General features: G+C 36.6%; 1 protein-coding gene across 1 annotated transcript in view; it reads right to left on the bottom strand.

The window, feature by feature from the left end:
- Positions 1–22,852, bottom strand: part of LOC117327300 (thymidine phosphorylase-like) — a 28,284-nt gene extending 5,432 nt beyond the window's left edge. The window contains exons 1-4 of the mRNA XM_033884225.1: positions 22,573–22,852; positions 7,732–7,934; positions 2,268–2,496; positions 1,723–1,841 (exon numbers count right to left, since the gene is read on the bottom strand). Coding sequence (XP_033740116.1) covers positions 1,723–1,841; positions 2,268–2,496; positions 7,732–7,934; positions 22,573–22,696 — 675 coding nt within the window. The 5' untranslated portion in view covers positions 22,697–22,852. The remainder of the gene's footprint in view (positions 1–1,722; positions 1,842–2,267; positions 2,497–7,731; positions 7,935–22,572) is intronic.
- Positions 22,853–23,707: the final 855 nt, after the last annotated feature.

Raw genomic sequence — 23,707 nt, 5'->3', positions numbered from 1 at the left:
AGCTATAGAAGGACGAAACAGTTCCAGTATATAGTTTTACATTCACGCATATATTGTATCTGTCAGTAATTTCTTATTGAGAAGTGCTTAATTATTCATGTGTTGGTGTGATAGAGAAATCTTCAACCCGCGGGGTGATATCCTAGGTTATTTAACCCAAGACTCTGTCGAGTGTAAGTCGACCAAGAATATTACCCCGAGCGTTGGATATTTTTCTGTCACGTTCTCACGATAGGGGCTGATTATTTTTGTCCCATTATATTATTTCTATTTATACAGTGTCCAGTTATTGCACTGCAATATAATGCTGAAGTGACGTGATTGAATTGTCGACGTGACGTCATTGAATTGTTAGCATGACGTCATTATATTGTCGTGTTGATGCCATTGCATACATGTAGTGAAACGGTAGATAAATCTGTGAATGATTGGAGAAAAAAATATTGTCAAAGCGTGTCATTGTGAGTGATCAAATAGTAATCTAAAAATGTATTGTTTAGAAATTATAAACCCAGCGTGATTGACACAGGATACAACTATTTATCCCCGTCAATCTCCTGATGAGTGCGGGTCCGGTTATATCAGATGATCATAATACGGTTGCAAAAACTGGCGCCATATGCGCCTCATCCTGCATTATCCGCATAGTCTTAAATATGGTAAGATAAATGAAAATATCAAGTTATTAAGGTTTTTATGACTTGCAATTAAATAACAATAAAGTATACATAAAAAGAAATTTAAACAAAAAATCAGTTTTCGAAATTATACTTTCTGCTCTTAGGAATTAAATCATTGAGGCAGTTATGGTAGGTTTTCTGAATTAATGTTTTTGAAATCTTAACACACCTAAATGTCATTTTTCTTTTGCATAAAAATCTGCTCGACTTTGATCAAAGTAAAGGCATTAGAATTTCTGGACCTTAATGCTCTGAAAACAATTGCTCTTGAAACCTTTGTTTTTTTCAGTATGATGCTAGTATACTAACAGGATTGGTCCCTGACAGCTGAATCCTTAATGCTTCACTTATTGTCGGTCTATTTTTATCAAGAAATTAAATGAGTTTTATTTCATTTTTCTGTTAATAAATTAAACTTAATCATATGTCAAAATCAAATATGAGTCATTTACGATAATAAAATGTGTGATTGATTTGTGTAAAGCTTATTGAGGCGAAAGACCGTTATTATACATGTTTTTTGACCGTTTTAAGCTTGAATGAGAAGAACAAGTATTGAAAAGGATTCTTGGTGGTTTGTAAACGAACAAATATTCTTACTGTAGAAAATCCGATAAAATGAGGGTTAAATACAGAACACAAAATATAGATTTGAATGAAGACGGTTGACAAAGCACAAGAATAATAAGACCGAAAGGAAGCGTTCTCTTTACTGTCTTCAGTCATCTCGATTCACTCAAGTCTTTGATTCTAACCAAAAATGTAAATATCGATAATATTTGGAATCGCCTTTCGTACTCAGAAACTCCCTGCAACATGCATTTGTTTGTCAGTTATACTTTTCACGTGAGCTGTTAAATACCTTGGACATGGATTTGAATTTTTCATGAAAAATATATCTATACATTAAGATAGACAAACATTACAATTATACATGCGTTACATCATTGGCTTTCTCTTTTGGTAGAATGTATTTTGGCCATTGGAGGTATATTTCGTACAACTCTAAGAGCGAACAATGATAAATGCTTAAAAGAAATACCATGCGAGCGCCCAACACCAAAGCATCTTCTTTCGAATTCGTACTCGCCCCTTTTCCACACTTTACATCCAAAATTAGAAAATCCAAATTTTCTGCCGCCTTCTTGCTAACAATGGACGCTAAAATATAAGTACACCAACATATTAAACGGATGTTAAGTGGATTTAAGAAATATTTTTTATGAAATCATTATATTAGTTCTAAGACATTCACTTAAATATTCATTTTTGTCCTGATAAAATTGGCAAATTCGTTATTCATCAGTAAGCGGAAAACAGCTGTAATTAAACTGACCTACTTCCAAGTGAAACAACGTTTGAAAGGCGAACACATTTGGAATATAGTTGATACCGCTTCACTAAAACGTACTTATCATTGACGACTGTTGCAGGTAAATAGAACACATGATCAGTGTCTTGAAATATAAGCTGTTTTTTTTTCGATCAGGACAGAGTTAACCTCACTAAAATAACCTTATATTTTAAGTCACTTAGCATGTATTCTCTATACATTGTCATTACGTTGAATGTTCGTTACTCCCTTACCTGATATCAGTCCGACACTCTCCACTGTGCCTGTGACATCACGAGTGGCGTATATTTTTTTATCGGCGGGTACCAACGTTTCGGTTTGACCGACAATACAGCACCCGACTTCCTCAAGTATCTTGGTCATGGCGGCCGTGTTGAAAGTAACGCTGAATCCTGGGATTGATTCGAGTTTGTCCAGGGTCCCACCAGTGTGTCCCAGACCTCGGCCAGACACCATAGGTACCTAATGTAGGGAAAGAGTGTGGTATATCATATCATTTGGGACATGGAAAGCGTCATTTGGGACACGGAGAGTGTAGTTATCGTTGACCAGGTCTTGATCTGACTTTTTAGACTTTCAAGTAAAAGCTTGCAATTTCAGATTGATCACTAGTGAGGTTTCTATATCCTCCATGGCTACTGATGTCTTCTGTGATCCTATGGTATTTATGGCAAGCCCTTTTATCATTCTATCTTATTTCCTCTAAAGCCTCCCTATGTTTTTTTAACGAGCGTACTAACATTAAACGAAGGTTGAGGTCACTCAGGGACGCATGGGTAAATATGAGAATGATGATGTTTTCGCAATGATTTCTGCTTCAAAGGAGACTATTTCGTTCACTAAGTGTAAAACAAATATAATATGAAACTTTATACTGGAATAATCAGGTAAATTTTCTCCAAGAGGAAATGGAATAATTAACAAGAATATAGGTAAACGATGGGAGGCGGGGAGGTGATGCTTCTGAAAGTTTTAATAATTATGAAAACGCAAAAATACATTAAGAACGTTTCCTAGACAAGCGTTTTACGGATATATGGCCGATCGGGATCGAACCAGAGACCACTGGGATACTAGTCTTACGCTCGACCGATCGAGCGAGCCGAGTGGTGTATTGCGAGGAGTATCAACCAGGGCTAGATACTGTTCCTCCAGCAAAACTCGTTATCGAGTTTTTTCGAGGGATATCACCCGTGCTTGTGGAGCAAGGCTGAGTTTTTCTTTTCCCGAGTCGCTACGTGCGAGCCAATGCAACAGGAGAGGAAACAATTGCAACGACCAGGCAGGGACTCGAACCCGGGACCTTTGAACTCTAGACGGACACTCTAACCATTAAAGCTACATGTACCTGGCCACCGCCGTTCAGAACTGTCAAGTTCAGATACATTCCTCCTCTCTTCAAGAATATATGTCAAAATCAATAAAACAGGTGGGTGACTATGTACATATGAGCATTAAACATATGGGAATCTTCTATTCTAAAGTCACTTGTCCAAATAATTTAATTTTGGAATCAAACGTAACTACATACCAGGCGATTTTTGAAATGGTGTAGTTGTAAAGTAACGGCAAACCGAGAGCTGATCCGAATAGCTATACCATTGGGTTACCCTCTTGACCGTCACTTTTAAGGAGGTATTGGAGATCAAATTAACTAAGAGAATAGATCTAATTCTAAATTCGAACACATATTCCAATATTATCAACTATGTTTATCAGACTGGTTTATGATGTATACTGACCTCATTTACGAGAATAAGTGAATAAGAAATTTGAGAGAGGTGAAGATGTGTATATTAGTTTCCCTGACAGCAGTAACGCATTTGATACAGTATGACATGCTTACTTGTAGTATAAACTGTATAAGATGGAATTAAAATCGAAATTGTGGATGGTTATGAAAGCAATTTATACAAATGTAACTAGTTGTAAAAATGTAGATTCTTACTGTTGTTCTACAAAATGTAACATTGTAATATTTTCAAGAAGAAAGAAAATTGATGAAAATGAAACAGTTCGTCTCTTTAATTGTCCTCTTCTGGAAAAAGACAAGTTGGAATAATGTTATAAATTTTATATTCGTCTGTACAAATAAATATAATAGTACTGAACACTCACTCTGTGCATGTAATAAGCTTCGTATCGGACGTCTAATATTGTCTAACCTTTTTACAAGTGCCTTTAACCCTATAACTACTTGTAAGATAATTATAAAGCGCATGCTCCAACGTTATACGGCTATGTACATGTACTTTGGAATCTCACAAACACAAACGTAGTATTGTTAGAGAGAAGGCAAAAATACATTTTTAAATCTCTTCAGAGGAGTTTCGTACGGAAGAGCATTAGGGCCATGAAGCAAAAAAAAAAAAAATTCATTTTTTCGTGTTAATAACTCGAAATTTCGACTTACTAACTCGAAATTTCGAGATAATAACTCGAAATTTCGAGATAATAACACGAAATTTCGACTTACTTACTCGAAATTTCGACTTACTAACTCGAAATTTCGACTTAGTAACTCGAAATTTCGACTTAATAACTCGAAATTTCGAGTTATGATAATAACTCGAAATTCGAGAAAATAACTCGAAATTTCGACTTACTAACTCGAAATTTCGACTTAGTAACTCGAAATTTCGAGATAATAACTCGAAATTTCGACTTACTAACTCGAAATTTCGAGATAATAACTCGAAATTTCGACTCAATAACTCGAAATTTCAAGATAATAACTCGAAATTTCGACTTAGTAACTCGAAATTTCGAGATAATAACTCGAAATTTCGACTTAGTAACTCGAAATTTCGAGATAATAACTCGAAATTTCGAGTTACTAAGTCGAACTTTCGAGTTACTAAGTCGAAATTTCGAGTTATTATCTCGAAATTTCGAGTTATTATCTCGAAATTTCGAGTAACTAAGTCAAAATTTCGAGTTATTAAGTCGAAATTTCGAGTTATTAAGTCGACATTTCGAGTTATTATCTCGAAATTTCGAGTTACTAAGTCGAAATTTCGAGTTATTAACACGAAAAAATGAATTTATTTTTTTTGCTTCATGGCCCTAATGCTCTTCCGTAGTTTCGAAACCCGATAACCGATATGTTTGCTAGGCTGGGCTAGACAATGAAAGAAGGTTATATGTATAGATACTACAGTGTATTAATATTTTCGGTCGGCTAAGCAGATTGCATAATGCGTCTCGTATACTATTCACAAAACTTGTTTTGGGTAAATGTGAATGCAGAAAATAATGTCAGGTATGGTTTTGCATGGGATATTGATAAAGTATAACTTATATGAACCGGATTAGGAGTATACGACAGTAAATTAAATTCATTTTCGAATTGGAGAGATTTGTTTTCTTGTGTAGCTCAAACCTTGAAGAGTTCTGAGTGTCCTAGGCTCGGTCATAAACGGAACAAGGACGTTAAGCCCCAGAGCTCTGTATAAACTATGTTTATCAGACTGGTTTATGATGTATACTGACCTCATTTACGAGAATAAGTGAATAAGAAATTTGAGAGAGGTGAAGATGTGTATATTAGTTTCCCTGACAGCAGTAACGCATTTGATACAGTATGACATGCTTACTTGTAGTATAAACTGTATAAGATGGAATTAAAATCGAAATTGTGGATGGTTATGAAAGCAATTTATACAAATGTAACTAGTTGTAAAAATGTAGATTCTTACTGTTGTTCTACAAAATGTAACATTGTAATATTTTCAAGAAGAAAGAAAATTGATGAAAATGAAACAGTTCGTCTCTTTAATTGTCCTCTTCTGGAAAAAGACAAGTTGGAATAATGTTATAAATTTTATATTCATCTGTACAAATAAATATAATAGTACTGAACACTCACTCTGTGCATGTAATAAGCTTCGTATCGGACGTCTAATATTGTCTAAATTTTTTACAAGTGCCTTTAACCCTATAACTACTTGTAAGATAATTATAAAGCGCATGCTTCAACGTTATACGGCTATGTACATGTACTTTGGAATCTCACAAACACAAACGTAGTATTGTTAGAGAGAAGGCAACAATACCTTTTCAAATCTATTCAGAGGAGTTTCGAAACCCGATAGCCGATATGTTTGCTAGGCTGGGCTAGACAATTAAAGAAGGATATATGTATAGATACTACAGTGTATTAACATTTTTCGGTCGGCTAAGCAGATTGCATAATGCGTCTCGTATACTATTCACAAAACTTGTTTTGGGTAAATGTGAATGCAGAAAATAATGTTAGTTATGGTTTTGCATGGGATATTGATAAAGTATAACTTATATGAACCGGATTAGGAGTATACGACAGTAAATTAAATTCATTTTCGGATTGGAGAGATTTGTTTTCTTATAAATTGTGTAGCTCAAGCCTTGAAGAGTTCTGAGTGCCCTAGGCTCGGTTATAACCGGAACAAGGACGTTAAGCCCCAGAGTTCTGTATGAAGTCTGCACAATTAGATGTTCGAATGATAACGTCTTATTACAAATGACACATAATCTTATACTGATGATTGTCAAATGATCAAAAGGGCCTGAAATGCTAACTTGAACCATAGCCCTATGTTAATAATATAGACTTATTGTAAAATACACTGTACATACATGTATATAACAAATTGTATCAATTAATGCTTATGTGACGATTGTATAACAAATGTTAATGTTATGGTGTTATGATTCCTTTGTGATACTCTATCTTCTATTTTAGAAGAAATAAAGAACATTAATGTAATTTCGTCATAATTCATTCCTGTGTTTGTTATGAAAACATAGAAAGGCTTTAAGATAAATTATACTGTGAATTTATTTCACTTAAGGTGAATACATTGTTTGCAATATGTTTTTTTCCCATTTAAGTGAAATTATCTTTCACCTTGGTAAATAAGAATTTGATGGTTGTGTAAAAAATATTCTCGTAAGTGGAAATATAATTAAATCTGAAACAGCTTACCATAGGTATCTGATAGACATATAAGAGACATGCAGTTTATTCTATTTGATTATGTGCCGCCGCGTTGTGCAGTTTTATGAGGTATCATGGGTTCATACTCGTCATGATTTTGCTGACTCTCGGATTTTCACATTTTTGACTCCAACAGTAGCGTCACTGACACGTCATATAAGGACTAAACAGCTGTGCTGTATGATACAGTTTAATGGTCCTTAACATACTATATCTATCACTAAAAATGTGCAGAAAGACACAGAAGACATTACTAATTTCATTCAAAACAAATTTGTGTTTGCTATAATAGAGCCGAAAATAAATTAAACTGCATCATACAGGTATTTCGTCCTTGTAGAAAGCGAAAGTGAAGCTAAAAGTCTATAGGAGGGTAACCAGAACTCGAAACAGGTCAAAAGAAAGAAATATGATATTCCGCACATGTATGCCATCGTCAATTCTGACATGATATTGACCGATTCCGTATGAAACCGTTTTTATGCGCGTGAGTAACAATATTTGATCTACGAAACATCAAAACTGGCGTCGACTACACATCGAATAAGATGACGATTTATATTTCAGGATGGGCAACTGGAAGGCGATATTGCAATCGTCATAGTCCGTGCTTCTGTCAGACTTATATTTCCGAGAGTATAAATTACTATGCTTTATCTTGTTTAAATAAAGACATTCTTCAATACGTTCTTAAAAGTACACAACCTTCAGAATGTTACCTTCATGCCACAAGATGCTAAGATTGGTGCCAGAACGAGGCTGATTTTGTCGCCAACACCTCCTGTACTGTGCTTGTCCACAATTTTACCGCGCCAACTTTCCGGCCAGCTCATAACCTCACCAGAGTTCATCATTGCACGTGTCAGGCACGTGGTCTCAAAGTCATCCAGGCCTTTCAGAGCAGTCGCCATTAACATGGAGCCTGAAATAAGAATGAGTTTGTATGGAAATATTTAAATAACTCTGAACCTTTTTTTCGTTTCAATAAAAATATTTCTGTTCCTTCTTAATTTGTAATTGGTAAGGGTAATATTTCTGTTCCTTGTATGTAAGGGTAATATTTCTATTCCTTAATTGGTAAGGGTAAATCTAGGTGAAATGCGTGTGTGTTCGAATATTTCAAATCACAATCAAACGAGTCTAAGGATGGTGACAACGGAACCACTAGGTATAACAATAAGCATCAAACACGTCTGACTTAATATCACATAAGGAAATAGAGTATTTCCAAATGAGATCATTATATTCCAATATGTATACGTACTACGTTTATGAGAATCACAATTCAACATTGGACTTATTTTTGCATATACTTGCACAATTCCCACTGCATACTTGCGAACCCATGTCAGTTTAAGAAACTATATGAATCTTGTAAATTCCTTCACACGCATCCATGAATGTACGTAGATTACGATCCAGGTATTCATGTCATCTAATTGACGACTTGTTACATTGATCGTGTCACGGAATCGGGAGGACCATCACTGCGCCATTGCAACGTTCCCTTTTGAGAATGTGTTCAGAGAGTCATCCACTTCATGTATGACGTCATCATCGGACTGGAAGTGGGTTTCAGCTGTTTTCAGTTTTGGAAATAGATGAATATCTGATGGTGCGAGATCAGGTGAATTAGGCGGATGCTCAATCAATTCAAGGTCACAATCGTGAATGGCAGCCATGGCAATGGCAGACTTTTGAACAGGAGCATTGTCCTGATGGAATAACACACATTTAAGTGAGCTTTCCACGGCTATTATTTTATTAATATTTTCCGGTAACTGTCTCAAAAGTGAAGCATTGTATGTGCCATTGATTGTTTGTAACTTTTGTAGATAATCTACCAGCAGAATACCATCTGCATCCCAGAAAACTGATGCCATAACCTTCCAAGCTGATAGAACAGCATTGGCCTTCTTTAGCGGGGAGAGCAAGGGTGCTTCCATTGTTTCGATTGTTGTTTGGCCTCTAGAGTAAAATGATGGACCCATGATTCATCGATAGTGACAAATCTCTGAAGAAAGTTGACAGAATCTTCCTAAAAAAGATTACCACGCGATAATGCGCGCCTGGTGTGATTATGATCAATACGAGGGTCACAACATATCAATCATCCCTCGTATGTCTATGAGATATTTGTCTGTATAAGATCTCTTATTTAAAGTTTATGACATACCAGATATAAGATATCCTAATAAAGGTCTCTTTATAAGATGTCTTATTTTATATAAGATATCTCTTAAATTTGATAAGATACGTTTTTGTATCTCTATTATATATTTTTCTTTGAAAGATACCTCATGAACAGTATTTAATAAGAGATATCAAAAAGAAAAAAGATATCTTATAACGAAATTATGACATAACTTATAAAAAACAAAATATCGCGAGACCGACCAAGTAAAAACGTAAAAAAAAAGTGTCTGCTCCAATTTGGGAAAGACGAGACACAACATCGCGGAGAATTGGCGACGATTTACAGGATCAGGCAAAATCAAGATAGAAAAGGGCCGTTATAGAGGTGAATATGCATATATAATCGAGCCTTTAAATTTTGTGAGTCAAGTTTTCTTTTTTTTTTATTGAATGGATACATATATAAAACTTAAAAAGTCAATTTAACAAAAAATATATAAATGTTCTTATCAGTTCGCTGAGGATTGAAAGAAAATGAACAGGATCGGATTTAATTGAAACAAACCGATATCATTGTGTACCACTAGAGGGCTTCGCCTCTTGTACAATTCTCCTGCACTATAAAATATTCTAAAAATGAAATGAATTATAACCACATACACTGCTGAATGATTTAATTGTTTTACAAAGATATTATGAGAAATCTTATATAACAATACATTGAATATTTGATAAGTATATAAGTTATCTCATATAAAGTATATCATAAGATATCGTATAAAGTATATCAGTTATCTCATATAAAGTATATCAGTTATCTCATATAAAGTATATCATAAGATATCGTATAAAGTATATCAGTTATCTCATATAAAGTATATCAGTTATCTCATATAAAGTATATATAAGTTATCTCATATAAAGTATATATAAGTTATCTCATATAAAGTATATCAGTTATCTCATATAAAGTATATCAGTTATCTCGTATAAAGTATATATAAGTTATCTCATATAAAGTATATCAGTTATCTCATATAAAGTATATCAGTTATCTCAAATAAAGTATATCAGTTATCTCATATACAACATTTTATTGTAAGATAAAATATTTTATGGTAAACATTGCTTTTGATTTTTGGGTAATTAGTGGTGCACACATCTTTGATGCGAGTTGTCTCCCTTGTCAGAAACCCTTTTACAGTTTCCGGTTACAGAGGCAGCGGGTGGACGTTGAATAGCTCCGCTCGCCAGTTTACGAAATACAAGGCATCCAGAGGACGTCCACAGTGTAGTAAGATTGTGTATGTACAGTAAAGGTAAAGTATCGTACTTTTTAGAGGTTTTTCATGTTTAAGAGGTTGTCAATCTAACCAATACAGGTCCAATATATCACGTAGTAGCTAGGCACATGGGGGTTTTCCCGCCGCTTTGGCTCACCGGATATAGATACATGTGGTCATGATCAGCAGCCGGCAAACTTTATTGACTTGTCATCTCAGCAAAATGAAAGTTCTAATAATCGGACATTCACTTACACGTCGTCTGGAACGTTATGTGACTTTCAACCCAGAATACGACAGGAACCTGTCTATGGCAAATGTGAAGTGGACATTGTTTATTACGGTCGGTCGGGTGGTACGTTACCCACTAGTAAGAATGCATTCACTAACCAAGTGATCAAAGCTAAACCTGACATATGTATTTTGCACATCGGTTGCAATGATTTAGATAGTGCGGGTGTTGAACCTGAAAAATTAGCACAGCATATATTTGCATACGCGGAATTTTTACACGCTGGTTTAGATGTCAAACATGTTATTATATTACAAATGTTACAACGTAGGAAAACACGTTCAATACAAGTGGAAACATTTAATAATAAGGTGATTAAAGCCAACCAACGTTTAAAAGAACTCTGTAAAGATCTTACATGGGTTAACTATGGGAGGTTAAGATGTTTGAAGAATTCCCAGAGGGAATTTATGAATTCAGACGGAGTTCACCTGTCCCAACACATAGGTATCCCTCGATATATTAGCAACATCAAGAGGGCCATAATTTTCAGTCGTGACAGGATCCTGCCTCCCAACTATGGTAAATACAATCTGAGGTGTATTTGGATTGATAAAAACTACTTGAAAAAAAAAAAAAAAGAGGCAGGTATTGATTATAACAATTTCTACCACAATACCCTGTGTTATTCAACTCTCAGACCATCAGTTAATCATTACAGCTGTTGATTAACAATCTGTTTATACCACACGTGGTATAAACTCTGTACGCATTTTGATTGGCTAACACGGTGAACTTTGACCCAAGCTGCAATTGTTATTGACGTCATCAATAATCTAATGACGTCACATCACCGGGTCCCGGACGTCACCGGTACACTTTATTTGCATACGCGAAATTATACTTGGCCTCGTTTCCCTTTGATTCAAGCCGATATTATTGTGGTAGAAACAGGTCACACGACTCGAAATTGTTGGATATGGAATTTATTTCACACTCGTAAGTTATTTTTTAAAAGTTGCAAAAAACACTCGCTAAAGCTCGTGTCTTTTGTAACTTTTAAAAAATAACTTACTCGTGTGAAATAAATTCCATATCCAACAACCACTCGTTGTGTAACCTCTATTTATCCCATAACTACGCTTGTTTCAAAACTGAAATGGCACGTGATAAAATTCGTAGCAGTGTGTTATTGTTTTTGTTTACACACCGCAGTGTGTAACCACTTTCTAAGCCTCCGATTGGTCATTTGTGATCTTCAACAAATCTGATTGGCTAACCTCTGGCCTTTGACCACGGACTTTTTTTATTACTGTCTTTTTTTTTTGTCGTCTGTCTTCAAAAGATCAGCATGAACGCGTTTTGTGGATTTGACGGTGCTCAACATTAGCATTACTGGGTGAGAGGGGTGTCCTCATGGAAATGTCGATTAATCTGGGGTTCGAGTCGTACGAGTTATAATTTGATGATAGCAAAATAGACGACGCACGGAAGCGAGATATTTCATCGATTATAGGCCTAGCGAACCAAAACTGACACCCCCTTGATAATGATTCTAGATTGCAGCGGCCCCCGATAGCCATGAATGAATTATCAAAACAATGAACAAATGTAATACAAAATAGTTAAATAGCTGTCTCTAATCGTAGTCATTTGAATGAAACGGTCGCAGCATCTAACGTTAACTGTTAGGCAGCTTCCCCTTTAGTTGGGTATCATTCGGTACGGTATTGTACCAGTAGCAAAAAAAAATCAACGAATAAACACTTTCTTATCATTCACTTACCTTTATTACGAATAGATTTATCCCAAACACAAAAATGTAAAAATCATCTTGGAACATTTGTCTCATGTCAGTAAACTGACGAGAATTCGTGTAAACACACTGACAAACGTTAGTCTAGGCCTATGACGTTATTGCTCAACACTCCAGCTGTGTTTCTGAAGTATTTGTTGAAATGAACGATGTCTTGAATGAATAAATCTCAGAATGAACATTTTACATCACAATTACCAGTAACCAGTACCTACGGAATCCAGGAAAGGACCAATAATTGAATCTGACAATGATTAGTCTAACATTCAGCGGTGACGTTCGACTTCGCGATGACGGTGTCGTCATCGAATATTTCGAGCGGAGTTATTTAAACAAGTTACCTATTAATAAATTACAAAGACATAAGGACTTTCAGACTAATATTTCGTTTGTAAAATAATATCATTTACAAATATAGTACATAAGATATGAGTCGTGCATCTAAAATAGATGAAAAGCTTTCGTTCATAACGACCTATATTTTGTCGGGTAGTGATTTGGTTCACGGAATGGAATTTAGTTGCCACGTTGGGAGAATTTGAACATGACTGGCTTACATTTGTAATTAAAGAAGTTATGGGATAAACAAGTTCCCCTACTCGTTATGATTGTCATTTATATCCAACTCTCGCTAGTTAATTTTCTAATTTTGAAAAGAGTTGGATAAAAATGATAAACAATCTCCACTCGTTGGGGAACCTCTATATATTAATACAACATATATGTGAAAATATATCCAGGGGAAAATATGGCAAGGCAATTAGCTACGTCATCCATGTTTTAAGTTAATAAGTGGCTTCTATGTCAGGTCAGAGGTTACATGACAGGGCCGTTAGTCATATCATTCATTCAAGTTTTAGTTGGTAGGCCCTGGGTCATGTCATAGGTAACATGGTGGGGCTATTAACCATGTATTCTTTCTAGTTCAGCTGGTAGCCCCTGGGTCATGTCATAGGTAACATGGTGGGGCTATTAACCATGTAGTTCTAGTTCAGCTGGTAGCCCCTCTTTCATGTCATAGGTAACATGGTGGGTCTATTAGCCATGTAGTTCTAGTTCAGCTGGTAGCCCCTGGGTCATGTCATAGGTAACATGGTGGGGCTATTAGCCATACCTGTAGGACAACAGGTAGACCTTGTATGTATAATGCCACCGAACTTGTGGCATTAAATCCATTGGTCAATATTAATGTCGCATGCATTTTTTCTCAAAAGCATTTTTCAATTACATAGGCAAAGTACAATGCTTACCAGAAAGCGGAAGCAGCCATCTGGCTCCACCAAACAAACAAAGCAACCCAGGGTTCGACGGACACACTCAGCAATACCCATAGCCAACCAGCAGCCACCACAGCCACAGCCACAGCCGCAGCCTGTACCAACAGCTAAAGAAATAGCTCAAGAGCTATTTAGCTTAATGACAAATAGCATGCAAGATCCCAGCAAGGGCACAACACCAACCCCTACACCAACTGCCCAACCACTAGCACAAGACCAGGAGATATCAGTAACCGATCTTCTAGAGGAGACCACAGAGGACACTCCTGTGAGCCTTATACCTGAAATAACAGTGACAGGTAGCAATCGACCGCTAGATTGCAACATTGACCCCAAAACTAAGAGCCAGATATGGGCAAACCAATATGTAGATTTGAGGACTTTAGTATTTGAGGCCAAACCCCAGGTCTTGGATATCCAAAGTACCTCAGGGAAGTTTGGCCTTGTCCCTAGGTATAAATCGTATAGAATCAACACCATAGAAAAATGGAATGAGGCTTTCAGGGTCTTTGTTGCAATCTATGCGCAGAAATAGTATAGTTCCATGGCAAATACAATAGCCACTGATAAAGGGGATTGGCAATTCTATGACACTAACTTTAGGAAATGGAAGGCACAGGAAAACCTACAATGGGGTAGTTTAAATACTGAGTTGTATACCCAGGCAATCACTAAAGGGTTCACGAAAACGAATAATTTTCGAGGCCAACAAGCTAACGAAACCACAAACACCAACAGCCGCATGCGTAAAGTTTGTTTCCCCTTCAACAGAGCAGTATGTTCCAGACAAAACTGCAGATTCCTTCACAAATGTGAGCAGTGTGGGGGAGATCATTCCAAAAAATCCTGTCCAGGGTCCACTGGCAAGGCGGGGTCAAGCGGTTCCTCCTCCCAGGGAAATAAAAACAAATAACCGTAATACTGGTATATACAGCTCAGCCCCAGTAGTTACTCCTATCAATGTACCTAGGCTTAAATATTGGCTAAAAGGTTATCCCTCACATTTAGCAGACAATCTCATTGAAGGGCTTACCAATGGTTTTCATCTCCATTTTTCTGGTCCAAGATTATTTAGAGATGCAGATAACTTAGTTTCAGTAAAACAACATCCAGAGATGTTACGGGCTAAAATAGATAATGAAAAATCCTCAGGCAGGATTGAGGGGCCTTTCGATACCCCACCATTTCAGAACTTGCATGTTTCTCCTCTAGGTTTAGTACCAAAAAAAAACCCTTATGAGTTTAGAGTAATCCACCACTTTAGTTACCCAAAGGGTTCTTCTATCAATGATGGTATTCCTTAGGAGGAATGCTCAGTTCAATACCAAACCATTGATCATGCAATATTCCATATCTGTAACATAGGAGTAGGTGCTATAATGGCTAAAACCGATATTGAATCTGCATTTAAATGTATACCTATAAATCCTGAAGATCATGAATTATTAGGCTTTAAAGTAGATGGAAAATATTATTTTGACAAAACCTTACCGATGGGAGCATCTGTGTCATGTAGTTTATTTGAAAGTTTCAGTACTGCACTACATTGGGTGGCGGAGCATAAATTGGGGATAAATTCTTGTGTTCATGTGTTAGATGATTTTTTAATAGTTACCTCCCCTGAAACAGCAAAATGCCAGTCAGTTGGACAGTTAAAGGTCCTTCAACAATTATTGTATTTTTAGGGATTGAACTGGATTCCATTCTTATGGAAGCTAGGCTACCCATAGACAAAATAAACAATTAAGATAAGGAACAACATCAATCACATGATCACTCGTAAAAAAGTTACTCTTAAGGAAATACAATCCTTGATTGGTCTCCTGAATTTTGCGTGCAGAGTTGTCGTCTCTGGTAGAGTATTTCTCAGACGTTTGATAAACTTGACAAAAGGGGTTAAACGCCCTCATCACTGGATTCGAATCACTCAAGAGGCTAGGAAAGATTTAACAATGTGGTTAAGTTTTATCACAGATTTCAATGGTAAAACCATGTTTTTAGATTACATATGGGAAAATTCAAACCAGCTCCACCTTTACACTGATTCCAGTAATATTGGCTTTGGGGCAATTTTTCAAAACTTATGGTTTTGTGGAAGATGGGCTGAATCTGTTCTTCCTTGCCATATTTCAGTGAACGAATTTTTCCCATTAGTATTGGCCATAGAAACCTGGGGGCCCAAGTTCCAAAATAAATGCATTATGTTTCACTCTGACAACTTGGCTGTAGTAGAAGTTGTTAACCGTCAAATAGCTAAGGACATTAACCTAACTTCCGTAATTCGCAGATTGGTTTTAATATGCCTAAAGAATAACATTCTGTTTAAAGCATGCCATATTCCTGGTATCCAAAATACTGCTGCGGAAATGCTCTCACGATTTCAGATCAGTGCTTTTCTGAGGAACCATCCCCAAGTCAACAGAGAGCCGGAATTCCCCTTAGGCCAACTCTGGACAATCTTCTGATGCATAAGGAATTGTTACTAACCAGTGCACTTGCTCCACGGTCACGTAAAGTTTACGAGAAAGCATATCGTGAGTTACAGAACTTTGCTAACTCAAACGATTTAGAGTCTGAACTGTTTCCCACTAGTGTTCAGTGTTTATCCTTATTTATTGCTTATAGTTCTACACGAGGCCTGGCAGCATCAACAATAGCAACATATGTATCAGCCATAGGGTATTATAACAAACTGGCTGGTCATCCTGACCCTGGCAATAATTTTGTTATTCACAAGATGTTGAAAGGTTATTCAAAGTTAAATCGAGCTACAGATTTACGCCTGCCCATTACTTACCCTATCTTATGCAAGTTATTAACAGGTCTGAAACACACTACGGGTAGTCGGTATGAACGAACTCTGCTGGAAGCCATGTTTCTCTTAGCATTCCACAGTTTCCTGAGAATAGGGGAGATAGCTCAGAGGTCTAAAAGTGATGATCCCTGCATCACATCAAACGGTCTCATTTTTACCAAATCCAAGGGGATTATTTCCCAGTTTAGTTTTACATTACAACATTTCAAAGGTCATTATGGCAACCCAGTGACCTTGAATGTTTTGGCCAACTCTTCCATTAACTGTCCTGTTAAAGCCATGTTAAATTATGTAAAGATGCGTGGGGCCAATTCAGAGCCCCTTTTTGTCTTACCAGGACAGATACCAGTTCCCCGGACTTGTTTTTCCCACCACCTTAACCGTGCCCTCATTTGGGCGGATCTGGACCCTGCTAGATTCAAAGGACACAGTTTCCGTATCGGCTCGGACACATCTGCTCACATCGCGGGAATATCTGATGATCAGATACAAGTTATGGGCAGGGTGGAAATCGTCTGCATACAAAAAGTATATTCGTAAGCTGGGTGGGGGGTACATCCGCTAAGGGCAAAATGACCTTTCCGGATGTACGGTGGCGGTATTGAACCCCACCTTCGTGGCAAATGCATATAATTCTTGAAATATCTAGTCAATTTGGTATCTAGTCAATTTGCTAGTAATTTGTTAACCAGACTGATTACATAAATGTTGTGTCTCCCTTGGGATTATTGGTCTCTGGGTGACTGGATAGTTCTTCTAAGTCATGAAAGTCTAGTCAATTTTTGTATTAATTGATGCTACTACAATCATTTGACTCATTACATATTTTGTTGTATTACCCTTGGGATCATTGGTCTTTGGGTGAATGGCAAATACCTATGGAGAACTGTAAATCTTCAATAGCTAGGTATTTGGTTTTTTGTAATTGAATTGTACCATTTATTTGGTCACCCATGGGATTATCGGTCTCTGGGTGACACTGACGTCGTTAGGAGTTTAATAAACGACCTTTTTCATTCAGTACGTTTTTGTCATTTCATTATTGGCCACGAACTAGCAGCTTACGGTGATTTAACATAAAAAGTATATAAGTTATCTCATATAAAGTATATCATATATATGGTATCGTATACAGTATATAAGTTATCGTATAAAGTATATAAGGTATCTCATATAAAGTATATTATATAAGGTATCTCATATAAAGTATATTATACATGTATAAGTTATCGTATAAAGTATATCAGTCATCTCATATAAAGTATATAATACAAGATATCTTCTATAATTTGGGTGATAACTGGATCAACATCGCTCTATTAATCACTCATGACAGCTTGAAATACCATAAATAACAATTCTTTTGTAATTCTGATTTCATTTTCAACTCACCCAAACCGTTTCGAACACTTAATATATATTTTCTGATGTTTTAATCTGAATAGTTGACAATGTTAGCTCAGGACAGAATTACTAGCTCATTTTCATCAATGTCCAACCAAACCTCATATTATCAACTCAGATCTTCTCATCGGGTTGAAACCCTCGGTCTTATCTCAAAGGGGAAAAATAAACATAATATATTAATAATTTGTCGGGTTGAAACGAGGGATTCGTCTTACATTTATGACGTCACATCAACAATACAATCGGCATACCGTTCGTGAGCGAGGCAAGCGGGTTTCGCAACACGTGTTAATATTCTCAGCTGCTAAACGCTCAGCAAATCAAGTTACCCCCTTCAGGTCTAGCAACCCCTCATCATTTATCTGTAGGGGATCTATTATCCTTTAATCTTCGATTGTTTCCACGACGCTCGTTTTTGACTGGAGACTCCGTCTGCCTCAACTAGCCAGTCAGTTTTTAAAACTGGGATCAAGATAATCCTGTCAGTGGATCTTTCTGACTGTGTCAGATTCTATTAATCATTACAGATGTTTTTAAGCTGACATGTTGCCTTAGACCGGGCCATGAACTCCAACGTGATTGACGGTGACTGGAGCTAGGTTACGTAACAACTTTGGGCTCTACCAACCGAATTACTGATTAGCTCCATTCACAGAGACAGAATGTTATCTCGGCTCACATTTATTTACAGCCAAGAGCAGATCTTATCGGTGTTGTTGGAACTTAAAATGTTCACAACTGCAATGAAAGAAAAGAAGTCCGTAGATATGTACCTAATCTTTAGATACGGTCGCTATATACATATGTACATATTATTTACCTGTTCATTATATTGTGTTTACACCAGGACTCAAGAAAATCACGTATTCACAATGCGTTCATACATATGGTTCTCTATATGCATATCACATGTTTTCTTTGAATCATGTACTGTAAACCCTATGCTTCTGATGGTTAAAATATTTGCGATTTCACCGAAAGTTTGAAACAAAAAGCATATATTAGTTGAATAGAGGATACAGTTGTCTATTAACCTTACCTGTATTTTCAAGGTTCGGTGTTTATTTTTGAGATATTTTTTATTCTATTCATGAAACTAAGGACGCTTCAAAACCGTTTACCGGTCGATGGGCTTTCTGAAAGCGCAGTTAAACAAATACATGTTTGCCTATATGGATATTCTGGGATATCTCATTCTAGTGCAGTAATACATGTTTTGAGCAAGTGTGTGACCAAATGACTTCGCTTGTTGCAGTCAATAATTCTCTTGACAACTAATTCGCAAGCGGTCTAGTGGAAAAGCAATATTTAATCTAAACACAGCTACCGTGTAACTATAAGGTTAATCTCGCTTTCAAACCATTGGCAACTGTACATGTTTTGCCCCATGCATATAGCCTTTAGTAGGTAAGGCACGTTTATAAGTTTGGTCATGATCTATGTGAAGAAGTGATTTATGCTAGAATTTGCCTGACTATGAATCTTAATCATGTGTATCTTGTGAAATAAATATTTAACATTTATTCAGTAACATTCATTTCCTTTCGATATCTTGCTATAAACTCATGCTACCTGGCATACCCTCTCCGATGTACATAATATATTGTAGCTGCGATAACGTAGCTCTGGACGACGGACGGACAATTTCTGACAGATGGTCCTGCCGGAGAGCAGTGTAGGCAGGTTATGAATATTCGTTCTAAATATATTGATGTTTTTTGTCCGATTATTAGTCCCTTGCCGTTTGAAAAACGGGGGGACTTTAGGTTTACCCTCCATCTGTCTGTCTGTCTGCCTGCCTGCCTGCCCGCCCGCCCGTCCGTCCGTCCGGCCGTCCGTCTGTCTGTCACGCAACAGTTGTGCATCCCACATTTTTTTTTTTTTTTTCGAAAAAACATTTTTCAAAATGGCCGCCGGCTTCTCATTGGTTGAGGCTTGTCCGGACAACTCCTCCTAAAGAACTTCTCCGATTTTAACGAAACTTGGTATACATTATCAGTATAACATGTAATTGTGCATTCTTTTTTTTTTTTTTTTGAAAAAGAATATTTTTCAAAATGGCCGCCGGCTTCTCCTTGGTTGAGGCTTGTCCGGACAACTCCTCCTAAAGTACTACTCCAATTTTAACGAAACTTGGTATACATTATCAGAATAACATGCAGTTGTGCATCCCATATTGTTTTTTTCAAAATGGCCGCCGGCTTCTCATTGGTTGAGGCTTGTCCGGACAACTCCTCCTAAAGTACTACTCCGATTTTAACGAAACTTGGTATACATTATCAGTAGTAGTTGTAATACATAATACATTTCTTCTTATCTTATGAAGGGGAGCATTGCTCAAAAAGAAAACAAAATAAAAAAAAAACCAAACTCACATCTCTATTTCTGTTTTTTTTTTTTTTTTTTTTTCTTTTACTAAGCGAAACTTTACATAAAAAACCTTCTCACATTTACTCTCAATTTTTATATTCTTTTTATTATTATCTTTTACTAAGAGACATTTTACTTAAAATATCTTCTCATGGTTACTGTCAAGCATTTAAAAATGTCAGTAAGCAGAAATATTCGGAAGATGCGGTATTAATTACTCCAGCATTTGAGTGATATGAGGAATAGAATCTGTTTTTATTATAATAACAAACTCGTATAATAAACTTGCATCAGAATTTGTAAACACACAAGCAAATATTACTTTAAGTTGTAAATACCGAATTACGAATAGTCCTAGAGTTCGTGAATGATGAAATAGGAAAAAAATATGGAATTCCAAAAAGCATGTCAGAAAATCTCAAAAGGCATGAACAAAAACGTTTATCATTTATGCATGTTTTGTTTTAAATTTTTAAATGGTTGAAAGACGTTGGTCAACTGATCTGAAACAAGGATGGATAGTATTGCAACAGCAGTACAAAGTCCCCTGCTTGACCTGGGAGTGCACCTGTTCATTTCCCATTTTTTAAACTGTTATACTGATCCTGTATACCAAGTTTCGTTAAAATCGGAGTAGCACTTTAGGAGGAGTTGTCCGGACAAGCCTCAACCAATGAGGAGCCGGCAGCCATTTTGAAAAATGGTTTTACGAAAAAAAAAGGATGCACAACTACATCTTACACTGATAATGTATACCAAGTTTCGTTAAAATCGGAGTAGTACTTTAGGAGGAGTTGTCCGGACAAGTCTCAACCAATGAGAAGCCGGCGGCCATTTTGAAAAATGTTTTTTCGAAAAAAAAAAAAAAAATGTGGGATGCACAACTACATGTTATACTGATAAGGCATACCAAGTTTCATTAAAATCGGAGTAGCACTTTAAGAGGAGTTGTCCGGACAAGCCTCAACCAATGAGAAGCCGGCGGCCATTTTGAAAAAACAATATGGGATGCACAACTGCATGTTATTCTGATAATGTATACCAAGTTTCGTTAAAATTGGAGTAGTACTTTAGGAGGAGTTGTCCGGACAAGCCTCAACCAAGGAGAAGCCGGCGGCCATTTTGAAAAATATTCTTTTTCAAAAAAAAAAAAAAAAAAAAGAATGCACAACTACATGTTATACTGATAATGTATACCAAGTTTCGTTAAAATCGGAGAAGTACTTTAGGAGGAGTTGTCCGGACAAGCCTCAACCAATGAGAAGCCGGCGGCCATTTTGAAAAATGTTTTTTCGAAGAAAAAAAATGTGGGAAGCACAACTACATGTTATACTGATAAGGCATACCAAGTTTCATTAAAATCGGAGTAGTACTTTAGGAGGAGTTGTCCGGACAAGCCTTAACCAATGAGAAGCCGGCGGCCATTTTGAAAAATGGTTTTTCGGGAAAAAAATCTTGGATGCACAACTACATATTATACTGATCATGTATACAAAGTTTCGTTAAAAATCGGAGTAGTACTTTAGAAGGAGTTGTCCGGACAACTGTTGCGTGACAGACAGACGGACGGACGGAGGGACGGAGGGACGGAGGGACAGACAGACAGACAGACAGACAGACAGACAGACGGACGGACGGAGGGTAAACCTAAAGTCCCCCCGTTTTTCAAACGGCAAGGGACTAATAATCGGACGAAAAACATCAATATATTTAGAACGAATATTCATAACCTGCCTACACTGCTCTCCGGCAGGACCATCTGTCAGAAATTGTCCGTCCGTCGTCCAGAGCTACGTTATCGCAGCTACAATATATTATGTACATCGGAGAGGGTATGCCAGGTAGCATGAGTTTATAGCAAGATATCGAAAGGAAATGAATGTTACTGAATAAATGTTAAATATTTATTTCACAAGATACACATGATTAAGATTCATAGTCAGGCAAATTCTAGCATAAATCACTTCTTCACATAGATCATGACCAAACTTATAAACGTGCCTTACCTACTCAAGGCTATATGCATGGGGCAAAACATGTACAGTTGCCAATGGTTTGAAAGCGAGATTAACCTTATCTGTGTAAAACAAAACCAGGCCGTCAACAATTTGAGTTAAATTGACCTAGACTCTTTTTCTTGATATATGTATAAGACCTGGTATACACGTGCAGTAACGGCATGGCGAGCTGACAGATTAACATGAACACAGCACTATCTACATACCCAGCTGTTCCTTAGCTATGGCATCGTCAACAACTCCCTGTACAAAATACTCAATCTCCTCTTTACTGAGAGCCTTCCCTTGTTTCTTCTTAAGGATTAAGTCTAAGATAGATATTGTAGCCATTCTGTATAGAACTTCTGCTCACTGTTTCGGAGCCTCTTGCTGTTGTGCAAAGTTCCCGCCAAAGTTTTGGTATACAGATGCGTACACACAGTAGTCCGTTATCGGGGATACATCACCTGAGAAGTGTAGTGCTTTTGGTGTGTAAGGTGGAGTGTGAGGAGCTGGCCTGTGTACGTAGTGTTAAGGGCGAGTAAGTGGGAGGGAATAATGAACGACTTTCGTCTGGAACTTTGCCAAATTTACCAAATCTGCCAGACCGTTATAAATGTTACTGTTTTGGACTGGACATATTTACAATGCTATTGACAACGGCGGTTGGTCTTACAGGATACGAGTTTTCAACTTGAATATCCTGTTTGTTTATTCTATTTATAAAAATATATCTAGTGACAATTATTAATATTTGAATTTCAAACATCAATTTGTAATATACATATATTGTAAGATTACGTTCCAAAACATACATGTGGGAAGAGTGTCACAATATACTAGGCCTATATTATGTTATACATGTATTATAAGTACCAATGTATACGGTATATCTAAATGTATTAGAAATATGTTTTTCGCTATTCTGTACAAACTTATATATCGTATAATGCTGTTGTAATTTTTGTTGACCTCTTGTTGCACAAAATAGCTTGCCTAAGTGCTAATAAAAAATCTTGAAATCTTGAAATCTAAATTACGCAGAAGTAACCTTAAATTATTCGGTATTACATACGCTGGCTTTCACTATTACCTTTCCATGTGTTTATTTTCAAAATTTCTTGTCTTCCTCTACAAGCTGTTTTATAGAGATTCCAGTTATCACTGACAAATGATAATCCGTCGATGGAACAAATAGAGGTTACACAACGAGTGGTTGTTGGATATGGAATATATTTCACACGAGTAAGTTATTTTTTAAAAGTTACAGAAGACACGAGCTTTAGCAAGTGTTTTTTGCAACTTTTAAAAAATAACTTACGAGTGTCAAATAAATTCCATATCCAACAATTTCGAGTCGTG

The sequence above is a fragment of the Pecten maximus genome, chromosome 5, assembly GCF_902652985.1.
Source record: "Pecten maximus chromosome 5, xPecMax1.1, whole genome shotgun sequence".
Lineage (NCBI taxonomy): Eukaryota > Metazoa > Mollusca > Bivalvia > Pectinida > Pectinidae > Pecten > Pecten maximus.
Note: the sequence above shows the minus strand (reverse complement) of the source record. Positions and strands in the feature narration are given on the sequence as shown.